This window comes from Aulonocara stuartgranti, assembly GCF_965226115.1.
Source record: "Aulonocara stuartgranti genome assembly, chromosome: 22".
Taxonomy (NCBI): Eukaryota; Metazoa; Chordata; class Actinopteri; order Cichliformes; family Cichlidae; genus Aulonocara; species Aulonocara stuartgranti.
The window spans coordinates 21,875,637-21,894,236 of NC_138957.1; the positions used below are offsets into that span (position 1 = coordinate 21,875,637).

General features: G+C 38.9%; 1 protein-coding gene across 4 annotated transcripts in view; it reads right to left on the reverse strand.

The window, feature by feature from the left end:
• Window positions 1-18,600, reverse strand: part of csmd3b (CUB and Sushi multiple domains 3b) — a 404,527-nt gene that overhangs the window by 74,818 nt on the left and 311,109 nt on the right. For all 4 annotated transcript variants that reach the window (XM_082522480.1, XM_082522479.1, XM_082522478.1 and 1 more), the window contains 9 exons: window positions 18,175-18,313; window positions 17,593-17,780; window positions 16,466-16,654; window positions 11,916-12,032; window positions 11,326-11,541; window positions 8,183-8,371; window positions 1,041-1,141; window positions 790-858; window positions 492-648 (listed from right to left, as the gene is read on the reverse strand). In XM_082522480.1, the coding sequence (XP_082378606.1) occupies window positions 492-648; window positions 790-858; window positions 1,041-1,141; window positions 8,183-8,371; window positions 11,326-11,541; window positions 11,916-12,032; window positions 16,466-16,654; window positions 17,593-17,780; window positions 18,175-18,313 (1,365 nt within the window). The remainder of the gene's footprint in view (window positions 1-491; window positions 649-789; window positions 859-1,040; window positions 1,142-8,182; window positions 8,372-11,325; window positions 11,542-11,915; window positions 12,033-16,465; window positions 16,655-17,592; window positions 17,781-18,174; window positions 18,314-18,600) is intronic.

The window sequence follows — 18,600 nt, forward strand, 5'->3', positions numbered from 1 at the left end:
AGACAAAGATACTGGCAGAGTCAATACAAAATGTGCTTTTTAAATGATGACTAATTTATTTATTAAGCAAAGATTTTCAAACCTGCCTGGCCCTGTGTGAAAATGTAATTGTCTGCTAAACCTAATAAGTTAATAACTGGTTATATCACCTGTGGCAGCATCATGTACAATAAGGCATTTGTGATAACTGGCAGTGAGCCTTGAAACTTTGTCCCGCTCCTCTTTGCAGAATTGTTTTAATTCAGATACGAGCATGAACAGCCTGTTTATGGTCATGTCAAAGAATCTCAATCTGACTTAAGTCTTATGCCACTCTAAAACTCCCATTTCATGAACTCTGACCTTAACTGAGGCAAGTGGAACATGAAGTTCTTTACATGTTGTTCTTTTGGGTTCTTTTGTCACCTCCTGAATGAATCTTCAAAGAAGTCTTGGAGAAACAGATTAGGCCTTAGCTCTATACTAAACAGCGGTGTTCACTGCTAACTTACTTGAGTACACCAATTTGAATCCTTCTCCTGTGTTTTCCGCATTGCTGTAGAATTCCAACCAGAGGTGGTTTGAAGTGGAAATGAGCGTCAGCCCCAACATGGATGATCCAGTAAATGCTCCGAGAACATGGGCTGTGTTGTCTTTACCGTCATAAATCTGTAAGAACAGCAAAATGCACACCGGATGCATCACATGCAGCATGAACTAATTTAATTCGTTTATTTTTGCTGATCTGTGTTTGACACTGATATCTGGCAAGAGCAATGACCACATATGCGTATGTGTGAGTGAGTTTACTTTGAGTATATCGCCTTGGGCAAGATGAAAGGTTCTTGCAGAGATGTTGATTCCTTTCCCAGCTTGAACCTGAGGTCAACATCAAATCAAAATGAGCACTAATGACCCACATAGCAGGTGACAAACCCTCACAAAGGTTTGAAGACTGGTAATACATTTGTCATCTCTTAAACACAGGCAATGATCAATACCATTATTTTTCTCAATAAAAACTCATGTCATGTATATCCTGAAACGTTAAGATCTGTGACCTGGATGCTGTAGATGCACTCGTGGTTGTTATCGTAGTTCATTGGGTAGTTTGGAGAGAGCAGTATCCCTTCATTATTCATGACTGAAGAACCACACTCCGCTGAAGACAGAGGACAGAAAGGGGACAATTAAAAAATGCACAATATTGAGACATTGGTTTAATTCTTAAGAGGCTTATAATGATGTGGAGTGGTCATGTGAACAAGCTTTTGTTGTGCCGCAAATTGACCTGCATTTAAAGCTTTAATGATAAACAAAAGCTATGTTTTGCAGCTTACTAAAGAGGCTTGTGGCTTTTTAAAGCCGTTTGGTCCTACCAGATAAAAGTTTTTGCCCATTTTCTGTGCAGCTAGGGGGAACGCAGGCTGTGCTCAGAGTAATAATCAGTCAAATTCCTTTCTTCTTAATATAAATGAAAAAATATTTTAACTAAAGGCTGTAGGAATTTTTTAAAAATCCCCATATATCAGTTAATGCGAATGATGAGATTGCAAACTTCACCTGAAGTTGCCTATTCTTTGCACTTCTTACTCGTGCCCTCCATGTACAGTATCTATGTCCCTTTCCTCTCTTTTTCATTCCCTCTCCCTCTCTGTGTCTCCACTAGTGTAATGGTCGTATTACAGCTGCCATATCGTCAATAAATCACACCGCTATAGTTTCCATTTAGAAAATTACCTCTTCACCCTCTCTCTCTCTTTCCTCTTTAACTTCCTCCCTCTTGCGCTCTCTCTACTCTATGAATAGTGCCTCCTTTGCTCCCCTTTACTTCAATCAACTTTCCTTTTCCACTTCTCCTGAGTTTTCATTCTCTTCCATCTCTTGTTTCCTCTTTTTATTTTTTCCTCCCGCTTCTGATGGCATCCAGAAATAATAAAAAAGTAGAAAAAAAAAACAAGACAAAAGAACATTGGATTTCTCAAACTGCAAAGAAACATCTCTGGAAGCTCTCCAACTCTTTCATGGGGGGAAAAAAAATGCTGTAAAGAATTAAAAAGAGCCACTTGTTAAAACACAAACACAGACCACCAAAGTTATACTTCATGCCTGCACAGCATATCCCTCAGTTAATTAAAATAACAAAAGACCCACCCTAACTAAAAAGTTATTTTATAGCCAAAACATAAGAAAAACCTATTGTTGGTCCTCTAATCTTTCCTTCTTCCTCCGTTCTTCAACTGTGATGTGTACCATCATGCAGCAATGCAACACAATACGCAGAAACTAAATATAGCAAACTGCACTACACCCCAGAACAGCAGCACACAACATCACTCCCACCTTTCTGCATTATAAGTCTTGTCACGCCGATGAAAGAACGAAGGAACCAAAGCCGTGTATAATGGCGCTGAGAACATCATGCAAAGCTGAAAATTAGATTGTAGAGTAAAATCTACTCACATGTAGCCTAAAATTAAAAAGTCGTATAGTGTTGCTGCTTTTTACTAGAATTGGATTGGTCTGGCTTTCTTTGTAATTTCTCAAAAATATTATGTGTAAGATAACTAATTCTATGAGCAAGTGCAGAAATGCAGAGTCTCTTTCGCTATGTGCTTTTACTGCTGTCACTTGTAGATACTACTAACTGTACCCAAATCAAATCTTACTTTACACACTTCTCACCTGAATTCCCTGAGGTTAACTGTACATGATAATGATTCCCACTGATAAACTTGTGCTTTAAATTAGACTTATCCTATCTATTTAAGAGCAGGCGGTAGTAATTCTCTGGAGTAAAGGTAGCAATTGAGAGGAAAGTGCCTTGATCAAAGACAATCTCCTGAGTATTCCTTATACACCCAGAATAGCTCAAAACCGACACAGACAGGCAAAAAGCATGATATTTCAGTATTTCTTCTTCTTTTTAATCAGTGTGATTGCTTTCATCTTCCATTATTAGCCCAAACAAATTAGATTTAAATGCATTTTCCTTGACAAAAAATGTGCATGTGTGGCATCCAAGATATGAACTGCTTGTTTTTATTCTATGTTTTTAAAACCTAGTGAGGAACTTATTATTTTGTCCTTTAAACCAATTGCTCATTTGTGCATTGATTAATTATTAAAAAAAATTATACAGCCTTGCATAGAAACACATTTTCCAGTCCACAGGTGAAGGACTTTTTATTCGAATAGGCATATTTTTAGTGCAATCTGTGCCACTCTGAGTATACATTTTAATAATAAAACCACCATCCTTGTTTTTTCATGCATTCAAACACTGGGCTTTTACTTCACATTGTAGTACATGCTACTTTTTGTTTGCTGTGTGTGTTACTGGCATAGTGCTACAGTTACACTGAGTTGGATTAGTGTTCAATATGGTGCATAAACCTACTGTAAATCTGATTGCATGTTTATCACATCGTAAAAGCCTTTCTCAGTCTGTGTTCTGACTTCGAAGATGTTTGTCTCAAATCTCTTGTCTCAAAGATTTTATATAGTGTGTATATCTTAATATTGTTTTCTGTCTAGCTTTATGACTTCAGTTTATTGAACAAGTATTAAAGTATCGGGGGGGAATTACAACTTTTTCCATGTTTCTCAGGTCTTTGTCTGAATTTCTACGAACATTATTGCTAAGGATTGTCTTATTGCATTGGAGTCACACTGGGTTAAATATGTACACTTGGGTTTTAAGGGGTATTTATTATTTTCTTCTTTTTTTTGGGTTGTATGGAAGCCCCAAACGCAATTTCATTGTTCTTGACAATGACAATAAATAAATAAATACTAAATACTAAATACAGTATAAAAAAAAAAATCTGTATTATTTCAGATAATGTCCTTGCCAGTAAATTTCAAAATTATAAAAGGTGATAAAGCAATGTGAACAGGACATAAATGTCAGCCTGCTAGGGACTCCTGAAGAAATATTTCTGGCATTTTCTGCTCATCCACTAATTGGAAATTGGCTGATACAAACGCTGTTCTCTGAAGTACCATTAAGTTTGGACTGACCGTTTAATATTTATTTTTTGGAACAGTTGAACATTAAGGATGTTTCTGTAGCTACAGCCAGAGGTCAATTATAATTTTCACTTCATAGGTGGAAGAACAACCTTTTCAAAAGACCTGAGCCTTGTGTTGGTTTATGGGTAAGGAAATAAATTATATTGATTATATCAAGGGAAGCTGAGTTACTTTTTAACTGTAATCACTATTTACTTCTTCATCTATCCATCCATCCATCTGTCCTGCCCGGACCTCATCCTTCCTGGGGGCACACTAAGATATTCCCAAGACAGCTAAGAGATACAGTCTCTCTATCACCTTCTAGATCTTCCCCAGGGCCTCCTTTCAGTGGGACATACCCCAAGCACCTCACTTAGGATGCCTCACCCATGGGTCGTCCAAGTCAGACACCCAAACCATCTCAATGAGGCTCTGCCCTGAGCTGCTTCTGACTGGGTAAGGCTCTTGTAGAAATGTTAATTTGGTTGCTGAATTATAGCTGACAATGGAAATCCTACTCTCGCTACAGCTATAGAAGACTGAATAGTTTGCAGGAATGAGCCAGACACTCCTGATTCTTGCTGCACTCCCCACAGGGCAGCATGAGGGACGTGGCTGTATGCCCTTTCTGACACATTTGGCCAACTCTCACATATCCTTAAGAATATGTGAGAGCTGACTGATGTTTCATGAACTCCAGAACCTGAGGCTTGACTAGCAGTCAGACTCATCTTTCCAGTACTCTATATTCCCTCTTGTGGGTAGAAAGGTCATATGGATCTTTCAGACTGGGTACAGCATAGCCCCAAGGGTTAAGACCAAAGCACCAAGCACTTCCCTTCAAGCCCTAGGCTTGGCTCCAGGGTTTGCACAAGTTACCCTGTTATGGGAAGGGTTACTTGGTCCCTTGCTCCCCTGATCTCACAGTGGGTGTTCTGCTAGTTATTTCTATTTGATTTCCATCGGTTTAAGAGTTTGAATTTATGTAATTATTGAGACATTTTATAAAACTATATAAAGACATGACTTGTTTTTGTTTTATTTTAAGCACCACTGGACTAAACTGTTCACTGCGACTTTTTTATTACTGGATCTTATGTATTAGATACATATATATGTGTTTGGTTTTTACTAGAGATGGCACGATACCACTTTTTTATGTCCGATACCGATACCGATATCATAAATTTGGATATCTGCCGATACCGATATGAATCCGATATAGTGTTTTTTAAATCAACAAAACTGTTTTTTAAAATATCTTGCTGCATTTTGCAAGTCTGCAAGTTCATACTCAAGTTTAAAACAACAACTACACTAAAGCTATTCTGTTATACCTGTGTACAAAAAAAATATTTCATAGTTCAGCAATACTGATCAATCTAATAAACTTAAACCTACACCATCCTCACTATTCTGGTATTTTAAAGAGTACTTAGCGTAAATATTAAGCAACCTAACTAATAGGGTTCCAACTCCCAGCAACAACAAAAATAAACTAGAAAGTGCATTTTCTGAAGAAACTGCAGTGTGAATGCTTGAATCTGAATGTATGCACTGAAATGAATTAATTGCTGAATTTTGAGTTAAAAATATTGAATGAGATAAAAAAAACAAAACAAAAAAAACCCGAATTTAACCTGAAAACAAAGGTGCTGAACTGCTAAAAGCTGAACGTTACACAGAAGAAGAAGTTGGAAAAAAACTGAAAATGTTTTAAATGTAAATTAGAAAACCCTAAGAAATGAGAAAAGAACATTTAGAGTCAGAAAACATCTGAATGAATATTAAAAGGTCATATTCTTTGAATCACTGAATGACTCAAATGTGATCCCTCCACTTTGATCCACACAGTTTAAAAAGTTTAAATGCCTGAGCTTTGAAAGACACGGTGTTGGAAAGAGAACAATAATGGCGACAATTTGAGGGTAAAATGATGGCTGTAACACTGTGGACACAGCAGCAGTTGAAAGAGAAGTGCTTAAGATGAATCTTGGTACAGTGGCAGGCAGAGCTCGTTAAGCAGGCAGGTGTGAGCCTGGTTGTTATAGTGACCGCACCCAATGGCTCCATACACACGTACACAGACATGCGCCTCACTTTTGCTGCTTAAAATGAACAGAAAAGTCAGGCCGAAACAAATCGTTCCCAAATGAAAAGTAAAAGTCGTATTGACAAAATTCTTTCACCGTGAGTGACAGCAATGTCTAGTCTACTGAATTCTCAGTTTTCATGCCTGTGGAGTTTATTATATGGACGTGGTGACAGTGGAAAGACACCATGCTCTTCTGATTTTCAAACGAACCTTCTGAGCCATTTTAACATTAGAGTCTATGGAAGAGTTGGAGGGAGGAGGCTGTGCATTGGTGACATTTACGAAAGAACCATAACACCTAGGACAATAGTAAACACATTGGATGAAAGAGGACAGCGATGGCTACGTTTTGAGGGTAAAATCATACCTTTAGAGCAAACGCTGCGGACACAGCAGCAGTTTTAAAAAAGATTTTAAGATTAATTTTTTTGCTCCTCTCACTCTAGCAGTTGAGCTGTCTCACTCTAGCCCCAACATTCCGTCCCATACACACCCATTATAAACTCTGAAACGGGTGAAAAAACATCATGAAACTTAAACTGGAACTGAAGAAAAAGTATAATAGATATTGAAAAGATAAATACAAGTTCAATAGTTGAATGTCTTGTCTTCGTTTTAAAGTTTGAATGGAGGCTCTATGTGAACGTATGTTGAAGTAGATACAGTTTAAAGAGGAGGAATTTGAATGAGAATTTGAAGGGTCTCTCCATTGAAATACATTATAAATTTTTGTTAAATAAAGTTGAATAAAATTAAAAATATAAATGTTAGAAATGAGAAAAATAGAAGCAGTCATGTCCAAAAGAATAGGAATCTAACGGTGTTTGAATGGTTTTTCTAAGTTGAACGGTTTTGAAGGAGATAGATTACAAAAAACGTACGGAATACAGAATAATAAATAAAATAGAATAAAGATTAGAAGAACAATACTGTGAATGCTTTTCAAGCATTCACACTAATAAATAAAAAATAGGGAACCACCCCTCACGCTCCACCTCATGATGCTTAATCGACGTAATCAACCTTAATTTGATGAAGTGTGAAAAAAAAATGCACAGAAATCAATTATTTTTCAAGAAATATTAAATAGATTCAACATCTTTCTTCAACAAAATTGCAGACTGCACAGATGGTACCTTCCCAAAGTAAAAAGTACTATAGCTTACTAGGGTATATATATTAGACTTAATAGTCACTATGTACAGTAATTGACTTCTATTCATTTTACATCAAATTAAAACTTTGGGTGTCAGATAATTATTTATTAAAAGCTAGACATTTTAAATGAGAATAAGAAAGAAAAGTATGTCTTTGTGCCCCCTTTTCCCTGTTAATGCCCTATCGGCCCCCCTGGCTAAACTTTGCTAGATCCGCCCCTGCACAGTTACCAGCGTCAGCTACGTCAGCTATGTAGAAAAAGATCCTGGAGTAGAAAGTAATATTAAATACATTCTAACAACAGCTTATCAAGCTTAAACGTTCTGCTGTTGTTCAGCCGCTGGTTTCCTCTTTCTGGTGCAAAGTGGGCCAAAAACAAACAAGAGACACCGACTCGCAACAGAAAAGCCGATCAGCTGATCATTAAGCAGTTTCATGATTGAAGTAGCAGCCGGAGAGCGAGAGGCAGTCGCTTGTTAAGCTTAACGCAGGAATGCTTTACAAACATTCAGAGATGGACTTACACACTTGCTTTACTTCTCTCGGGGATAACTTTGTCGGAGATGAAATGCCGGGTTGCTAGCGAAGCTCCACATGCTATCCAGACCACCGACAGGTCCCGCATGCCACAGCCGCTCTATCACGTGATGCATACTGCTCCGACGTGCTAACGTTCTGAGGTGAGTTACGGCGTGTTGCAAGTTTTGTGAGGTGCTTTCGTGATATTTAATGGATCGGATTACATTTTTTATTTTTCTCCGATATCCGATCCAGTAATTTAGGTCAGTATCGGACCGATACCGATACGTAATATCGGATCGGTCCATCTCTAGTTTTTACTTTTATTTATTTATGATATTTGAAACAACTAGACACCCACAAACAAACAACTAGACACCCACGACACCTGACCAGTAACAATTAAACACGTACCGACACATCTAGGTAAAGGGGCGCTCCACATTCTTCGCCCGCCTCCCAGACAGATTAACTCTGGTGAACCCTCCAGGCGGTATCCCATATTACAGGAAAAAGACAAAGTGTCTCCAACACCAAAACTGTAGCCATTTCTCCTGCCGAAACGAGGCATGCCGGGGTCCTCACATGGCTCCAAAGTATATTCTGCAGAAAAAATAATAATTGAATGACACTGAACACATTACTATAAACTAACAGACAGCAGGTCAAAAGGTAAAATAACTTTTCTTTACTTCTGACTAAAAAGCCATAACCAGACACATATGTTACACATACTATCTGTAGGAGATATGACATAATTTCTGCAAGTAAATACATAAAATGTTAATGTTATTTATAGAATTCTGGAACAAGTGCATGATAATATTTGTGATTACGCAAGCAATATGAAAGAATTAGCTAAGCTAATAATGTAAATACTTACAATGAGGCCAAGATCTTGGGCTAATCTTAAATAACAATTTCGGATTAGCCAAAGGATGAATGCATGCATACATTCATGGGCATGAAGTCTCTCCCTCTCACTGGACAAGCCCTTTTAATTAATTCAGTAATTCTTGTGAAACTCTTGAATATGTAGTCTATTAAAATATAATCCTTGCATGACTGTAGGAATGAACAAGAAGGGCACGATTTCTCGATCTGAGTCGACTCCAGCACGCCCTGAGCTGAACTTGTTGAGTTTGTGTTTAGCAAGATAGAGACTCAAAGCTATTTTCAGTTGGCTAAGACTGATGATGTGATGTGTTTTTTAGGGTGTACTGCTGAAAGAAAGTGCGTGTTGAGAATTTTAACACTGCCAAGTCAAATCTCCCATGACACCTCCCATGTGTTGCACTCTGAGAGTCAGCTTATGCCATCTGGGTGGCAGTAAAATATCACTCAGTGTAGTCAGGCCACTGCTCCTTTATTACAGAGTCAGTGAGAGGGTACTGAAAGGACAGTTAGGCACAAGACCCAATCCTTTTTTTTAATCTACTTCTGGTTCTGCATGATATCATTGATGTAGGATGTTCCTAATATGATCATTATAGGTACTGTGGGCATAAAAGCCCCACCGAGCTGCTCTTCAAACCTTCTCTTTGCCACTGAGCAACAGCAAATCAGAAGACAGCATGATTGGAGGGTGGCATTAAAGAGAAAAGAGCTAAAACAGCATGTTTCTGACCTCTGATGAGGTTAGGGGCTCCTGTCTTCATCTTGTTCTTTCCCTTTCCTCACATACCATCATTTAATAGTGGATTGCTCTCAGATTAATATTGTGTAGCCATCTGCTTTTTTCTGTAGTAATTTATAAGATTACAGACGTAGTCCTCAATTTATGGAGTAAGATGTCAGTTTAGATAGTGAAAACTAAAAAACCCCATCAGAACAACAACAACAGAGTACAGCAAAACTGTTTTTTGTATTATTCATAATATTCTGTGTTTTGTAGCTCGGCACCTTTCGCACTCTTAAGTAATTTAGAGTTGAGCACACCAGTTCGTTGGTTGAGTTATTCACGTGTGGCCCAAGAAGACACATTTTTTAAAAAGTCAATAACAGCAGAAGACACAACTGAATGTTAAGATGTAAAAAGCTGGCATGAAAATAATTATCTGTTTATCTACTTGTGGGAAAACAAACAAAAAAGAAACTTTTTCAGCCCCCAAAGTATTCTGGAGGCCAATTTCTAAAACAGTTTTCAAAACCAAAGTTTATAAAATAAGTTGTTTAAGATTTTGGATACATATATTATTTTTGGCAATTTTCAGTCTGTTGTTGTAGATGATTATACATGGATAATGCTTCGTCACTGCAGATGTTACTTGACTGAGAGAATTATGTAGGCAGTGGGTGAACACGTCCAGGTCGGCCTTGCTTCTTTTTCTATGATTATGACTTGTAGAGATCTGCAAGGTTCAGTTTGAATCCCTTTTTGTTTCTTCTTCAGGAAATCTTTAGAGCTAAGTAAATCGACACTTTGGAGCAAAAGCATATCTGAACTAGCCACTAAATAGTAAGTTGGTTCAGTGGTTTTACAGCAAGGTTGTGAGATATGAAGCCAATGCAACAACGCAACTGCCATAAAACTGCATTTCCTTGAAGGTCACTTGACTCCAATGACTTCTATTGTAAAATGTTGAATTTTACACCAGACATAAATGCTAAATGCACAGTCTACTAACTGTGGTGTTGGTGTGAAGCGTTCCAAAATAATTAGCGTATAAATAACTAGGCTTTATGTGCGTTTTATCGTCGGTTTTTCTAAGATGTTTGTGCTCTTTGGTGAATCATTTTGTAGGATTTTATTTGTAGATTATTTAGCACTAATTAACTGGGTCTTCTCAGCTACTGCATGTAGTCATGGTAACCATGCCCATCTTTTATATGTAGTCTGTAGTTTAAAGAAGGCTCATTGTTCTCAATATTAAACTTGTGGCCAGACAAAGCATGGTACAATGTTTGACATGGGCTGAAGAAGCACATGCAGTCTTTAAAATTAGGTAATGATCATATTCATTCATAACATATAAAATATCCAGCACTCACACTTCATCTTAAGCTTTAAACTAAAGACGTTTGTGCTTTTGTGGCTGTGAGTATGTCAGAAATTCGATCCTATGAACACTGAATATCCATTTTTATTATTTAGAAGCACTCTGTGATAAGTTGCCACATAAATGAACTTAATGGCATTTCTTTAGTGACTTTACAACCTGGCATAAGGCTGCGACTTATAATTTACAACATTCATTTTAAGAGGCAGTAATTGTCTTTTCTGGTATAAATGTTGCTCTGCTCACTTCTCTTTAAAGAGAAGCCATAATTTCACAGTGGTGTCTGCATGAATTTCTAGGGTGAACCTGGCAAAAGTCCAGCTTGACTATTTTATTTTATTTTATTTTACTGGCACAATTCACACAGCAAGCTGTTACATGACTGTTTTGCATTTAGTTATGTTTCATAATCTCAAACATTTCAACATTTGCAACATTACAGCATTGTTCCAGTGAGCAAATTAAGACAAACAGAAACCCTTGAAGTGACTAAACTGAGGGTAAAACTGAATGTAGACTCGCTGGATTGAAATGAAAAACTCCAGTAAGGAAAGTTACCCGAGAAAGTTATGTTGAAGCCCTCATATGAAATGGAAAAGTCAGAGATGAATCGCAACTGGGCTTTGAAGTTGCCATAGAGACCAGCATTGATGTTGCTAGGCAACTCGTTGCCGGTCAGACGAGCCAGAGGTTGCAGGAAACTCCCATTCTCCGTAACCAAGAGGTAGTCATGTTGGTCCTCCAGGTGAAAAGAACTGAACTGAAACTGGACTCCTGTTAGAGACACAAGCACAGACGAGTCAGAAGACAGACAAAGTTTGCTTTATCCTCAGATGGTTCATGCACCTCGACTTATAATATGTATCAGTCATTATACTGGGACAGCAGCATATTCAAACTTTAATCAGTGACGATTTATTTTTGAGATCATTATTTTATTTGACTTTATTTTGGCAACATTTTACTTTTGACATTGCTTTCACCAAATTGCCTCCAAATGGCGCCTGAATATTTTATAAGCCACAGAAAACAATGTATGTTTGTGGATGTAGCATAGCAGCAACTGAACCACTGAGCTTGCTGTACTGTGTCACACTCTGTCTGTCTCTATTAAGGAGTGTGGATCTCTGTGTATGTGTGTCTCTTGCCTTTCCCGTGGCTGACTTCAACGGTCCAGGTACAGTTGAGAGATGAAGGGTAGCTGTCTGGATAGCCGGGACTAAGGATGGTGCCCCAGGGACCTCTAACATCCCCACCACATAGAGCTGGATAGATTGAGAGAGACAGAGTGGGGGGAGAGAGGCAGAGGGAGGGAGATGAGCAGAGACAGGGGATGGAGGCAGAGAGAAGGTTAGCATCAGATTGTTGATAGCTAAAACAGATAATGTTTCCCTGTGGACCTTTAATACCACTTCTATAGTACGTACACACAAGCATACCCACACGCAAATGCTGCAAGAGGGGCAGAGGAAGACGGAGCAAAGGGGAGAGAGGGAGCATGAGAGAGAGACGGGGAGACATTTTCTCAGAAGTGGGTAGCAAGGTCTGCATGCAGTGTGAGCTCCAAACGTGTGTGCTTTCACACGTTGGGGAGTAGGAAAACACTGTTTCACTGTGTATTCCCTTACAACTTTCCTTTAAATGTTGAAGTCATATTTTTCAGATTTATTCCTCCCACTGTTGCACAGACATAAAATAATGAAATAAATAATGTAAAATCTGCCACACACTGCACTGGAATGATAAATAATGCATCATTTGTTGTTTTTGTGGTATATTTTAATGTTCTTGAAACAAACCAACGCCTAACAATGATTAGCGACACAGATGACTGTTATTCCTTAAAAAGGTGAATAACACCAGTGACAAAAGCTATGTGGGGTTTTTTTTCCTGTTTACAGAAATGGTGAGTTGAACTGTATGCCATTTATGCAAATTTGGTGATCTCTTCAATTTGTAGATTGTCTGCCAGGTACGGTGACTGTGACCACAATGCTCTGCATAGTACAAAAAGTGGCATGCTCACCAGACTGTAGCAGGTCTTGCATAAATATGGGAGGATTCTTGGTAGCCTGGATTCAGACAGGCTTTCTATGGACCTCGACATGCTCACATGCAGGTCCACTTGTGTGTCTGTAGTTTTTATGCACTAAATGATAGTTATTTCTAGCAGAACAGCAAATGCACATCTGTTTTGTTCAGTAACAACCTCCAGCTTCAAGATCCATATGGCTAACTTGATATTGCTGCAGTGATTAACCACAACCTCACAATCATACTGTGTTTCATTGCCTTTTTGCAAAGACAAGTTCAGATGTTCAGACTAGTTTCGCTGAATATTACATACATCAATCATCTGATATAGTTAGAGCTACTACCTAAAAGGCAAGGTTTATTGTTATATAACTAGTGGCCATCTGAACAATAACTGTGTGGAGGAGAAATCTGAAATATATTTGCAAGATTTTGTCGCTTTGCAATTCAGTGTCAGGAAACTGAGACATAAGCCGAAGAAAAACAAGGCTGGAATAATTTTTTATGTTACGTTTCCACAACATTAATGCTGCGTAATAGGTACATTGATTGTGTGCAAGAACTGTAAAATGTCCTTTGTCTGAAATATTTTTTCGGTTGAGTTTTATTCCAAGTGATTCAAGTCAGTGGTATTCGATGCAGTGAAGCAGGACAAATGTTTCCTGGAGACTACTTAAAACATTCAGAATCTCACAGCATGGCCACACTATGACCCGTGCTTGTGCCGAGATGCAGAGTTCAGACCAGGTCCAGAAAAGATTGGAAATGGCCGTAGCTCACTCTATGCATACTAATGCACGCAGACAGTATGTTGCCAGGTGCTCAATTTTTTGTTGCTCCACTTGCTTCATCTTACACTGGCCTGGCCGAACAGTCATTTTCTTTCACAATGCAGCTATAAAATGCCGTAAAAGGAGTAAAAGAAGCAGGCAGAGGGTCAATCCTGAAAGTTCTGCTGAAATTTCTGTGAACAGGACATTTTACCAGGAATTGTAGTGTGGAGCAGAAAACCACCAAATCTGACAACTACACCCCAGCTCAAATCTGTACAAACCCTTCCTTTGCTTCCTTTCTTGCTCACTCTTGCTGTAACTGCTACAACATATCAGGAATTGAAAATGTGCTCAAATCACAACAGGGGATCACTAACTTTACACTGAGCCACTGTGGTTTTAACACCAGCACCGAAAACAAGAGGAATGAGAAGTCAGGAGTGAGAATATTTCCAAACTAAACAAACACATAGATTCAAGCATACACTCGCACACATATAGAGCGCTATTAATTATTAACATTTTCTGCCACAAGTTGTTTATTTTGAAGGCTGGCCTGTGTGAGAAATTTGAAACACCGCATCAGATTTTTCTTTTTCCCCATTCACTTCATTCTTTCGCCCTCTGCCTTTTAGATCTGCCTTCAAATGCCTGGTCAAATACAGTATGTACTGCACTGCTGCAGAGGTCTGCAATGGTGAATACTTGCATCAAACAAATCTTTCAGCTAATAAGGTTAACATATATACAAGTAACCTCTGTGACCCCAAAGCCTACCCTTCAGAATTCTCAAAATGCTCAGTTTAAGAAAGTTTTTTCTTTTCCGCTTCTAATGTCGGTATGATATGATTATAACAGTCATGTCAAAGGCACTGCTCTCACCGTCAATGCATACAGACCTATTTTTCTTGTTTTCTTCAGCAGCCATTTAGAATCAGAATCAGAATCAGAATACTTTATTGATCCCTGGGGGAAATTATTTTTTGTTACAGTGCTCCATTTTAAACCAACATTAAGACAAGACAGACAATACGCTAACTAAGAATAGTACAATATATACATATATATACATACATACATACATAAGTCACTTATAAATAAATATTTGGAAAAGAAACATGTGTAGTTGTAGCGAAGAAAGCTGGCTCAAAGGGAAGGGCAGAGGGGCAGTAATGGCTTTTATCAGTAACGCAGGCTCAGAGACTTTACAAAGGTCTTGTGCGAAATAAATTATTTGAACTGTGAATCGTGTAAAACTACTCCAATGGACCCTAAGAATAAAAAACATGGACCTGGAAATGGGCATAATAGGTCCTATTCAAGTATAAATAGCACATATATGTTCCCTTCAAAAACTAAGCCATTGTGCTCGGCTGGCTGGGGTGATATTACTGTTATGTCTTCCATATTACATTATATACTTACTTGCCCTCATCTCTTCAAATGTAGAGTATGACGAACATTTGGTTTCTTGAAAAGCTTTCAAGGCTGAGTCGGCTGCCTTTGGTGATGTCTTGCTTGAATTTAATGTGCACTAGTTGTCAGTCATCACTCTATCCCATTTCTTACCAACCGCAGAAGCAAATAGTTCGTACACTTGTATGGGCACATATTGTGTAAACACCGTCTAATGGCTTTCAGTCTGCAAATTCCAGGCAGCCTGCTTGATGTTTGTATGCTCAAACTGCCTCCTAGGAGGAAACTGCTGCCAGTCCCAGGAACAGTGCAATTCAAATGTGGTTCACAAGTGAATGAGCCAATAAGCCGAACCAAGCGAGCCAACGCATAACCGATGCAGCAGTGTTGCATCTTTCTCTTCACCCACCCCTCCTGCTCCACCATCGGAATACGAGAAAGAGTGAGACAGTCACTGAGAAAGAGGGAGAGACAGGTTTCCCTACTCTCCCTACCTAACCCCACCCCCAACCCCCACCAACCTCACCCCTCCCAATTCATTTGAGAGAGAAGAGAGAGGATGTGACAGCCAACACAGGCTCTCGTCAACCTTACCTCAAACATTCCTGTGTTCGTGGTTCAGGCAGGAGAGGAGGTGACAGGAGGCACATGGATAAAAGCGCCGCACACACACAAGCGCACACACACGTACACAGTGCACATGCGTGCGCACACAGACACGAACACATGCACAGTACTTGCCCACAGATCTCTAATCTTCTCCTCAAATCATCTCCTATCAGCCACAGCAGCCTTCACTGCAAATTGTTCCTGCGTGTGTGTGTGTGTCTATGTGATCAACCAGTGGTGTGACTCAGCTCCCCAAACAGCGATGGTGGCTCAACTTCTCCCCTTTTACACACACCTCATCCACTTTGTGTCTTTTGTAATGGATAAGGCAGATAATCTGCTTTTGTCTGAAAAATGTTTTGGTCTATAGAAGTGATTATGACTTCGGTGGACTGTCTGATCATTCATGAGCAGTGGATACTTATACTGTAAAATATCCTTACCAGGACAGCAGCAAAGCTGACCTTGTGCTGCATTGTGAATGTGCTACCACAGAGCAGACTGCGCATATTGTCCAGTGTCTATATAACACTATGTCCAGCATTAAGACAAATGCTTCCCTTTTATTTAATGAACCTTATTATTGAATTAGATGTAAAATATAGTGCTGTTATAATAATAATGCACAATAAAACAAAGCAAATCATTTTATCCTGTGAGTGTATCTAGCAGGGAATAGCTGCCCATTCCTACATAAGATACTAATACCGTCAATGCCAAATAAAAGGAAACAATCTTCTTTTTCTGAGTGAGCAGAGAATCAGCTTTTGCTCTAATGGAGAAGAACATTTAACAAACTTGCATGAGGTGTAACATTTTCCACAGTACACTCTGTTCTGAATTAGAAGCTCTTTTGAAATATTTACCATCACATGTAGGTAAGGGGTGGCTCCACCAGTGGTTCTTCTCGCACACTAGCGGCTCCTCATGACTGAGTCTATAACCAGAGTCACAACCAAACGACACCGTGGAGCCGATGGAAAAATCCTGTCCGTACCGAATACCGTTGACAGGGATGCCGGGGTCCAGACACGAGTAGCTGTCCACTGTGACGCCTGACAAAAAGAGTCACTTTGTTTGATTCAAAAATCATTTGAACATTACATGTTACATTAGATAAACAAAAATACAAAAATATGCAGTGCAAGGTAGACTGTTTGTTGTTTGATTATCATCATGGTAGTCCTGGTGACAGCCACTGAGGTGAGAACCACAACAGAAGTGGTTTTGTTTACCTTCTCAAGTGTTTACATGCCATCTGCTGTCAAATTGAACATGCACTTCAGATAAAAATGAAGGTGGAGTTTGAAGATGCTGGCGGTCTACGCCATTAGTACTGAGTAAATGGAAGAAAAACAAGGGGGTGGATGGGTGGGTGGTTTGGGGTCTTCTTGCTTTTAACTCAGAGTTTAAAGTATATCTATCTTCTGTACAAACAATTAATGCTTTCATGTTTTGTTGAAAAATTCAGTTCAGGTGCCTGGGCACCTTACTTTGGAGATTTTCTGGTCACACCCAACTGGGAGGAGACGCTGGGGTAGACTCTGAACCCAGTGGAGAGACTGCACATATCTCATCTGGCCTGGGAACACTTTGGAGTCCTCCAGGAGGAACTGGGGAGCCTGTGGCTTGAATACCCTGCTCATGCCAGTGCCAGCAACACCCAAATTCAATTTCTTTGTGGTCTAATATCTCATATGCATTACAGCTGGTGTGAACCAAACAGAGGATGATGTCTAATTTTTAGTAGTGTGATATTGTGAGATCATGGAGACCTAGTGTGAATGTGGTCAGAAGCATACTTTTAAGAATTTGTCTAAAAATACACAATATACTGTAAAATATATTTAACAAAGTATCTTCATATGAATGGATCAGTTTTAAATGCACGTGTATTTTTCATTTTTTTGTGTAAAATTTGCAGCTATAAATGCATATGCACATGTGCACATACTATATGTGCATAGATATATAGTGTATGCATCTAACTTACTTTCATAGAGTATTCTGAAGCCAGCATTTGACCGGCTGTTATCAGTGGTAAACAGCAGATAAAGAAAGTTGCTGCTGCTGAAAAGGAACTGGGGGACTTGGGTGCCATTGAAGGAGCCAACCAGAGGAGACAGGAGGTTTGGACCATCATGGATCTCCAAGAAGTCATAACCCAGTTCTGTCTGGAACCTGTGAAGATAAAATGTCAGGACATTATATTATAGCTGATTGTGATTTAAAAACACTGATGAGATAATGAAAAGTTCTTTAAAGGTTTCACATCATTTACAGGTTTTGGAGCCAATTTTTTCACCATAAATACACTTTACAATTCGTAAACAACAGTCTATGTCTCGGCTCTACCAGCAGTTCACAGCCCAGAGAAAACATCATTTGAACAAAAATATTGCCTGCCTTCCTAGTCAAAAGACAGCTTTGTCAAAAATTTACAGCCTAGAGAATTATGAGTCATGTGATATTGTAGGCGAATGTCCATAAACTTTAAATCTTGTAAATCTTCATTCTTGCTTGTTCAAAGCTCTTTCTAATATTCAGAATCAAAGAGTTACTGTATGCCACCCACCTGTCAAATGTGATTTTGATGGCACGTCCAGGTTCTGCTTCAATCACCCACTCACAGTTAAGGGAGTCTTTGTAATAACCAGGCCACCCAGGAGATAATATCACTCCACTTGGAGCCGAATAGTGGCCTCCACATGGGGCTGTGAGGGGAGAATAAAGAGGCAAGTGAGAGAAGAAGTACAGGACACCCAATGTGTCAAAGTACAAATTAATGTATAACAAAAGAAATTACAATACTGTGCAAAAGATTTGAGTCACTGCTCACTTGCAGTAATACACTGAAACATGTAAATGATAGAAGTCCAGTGTATAAGGCAAAAACAGAGTGTGTACAATTCTAATAAAGTAGAAAGTCAATATTTGATCATCTTCATTCATCAGCACAACCTGAACTGACTTAGTCAAGCTTTATTGTAATTTCTTACAG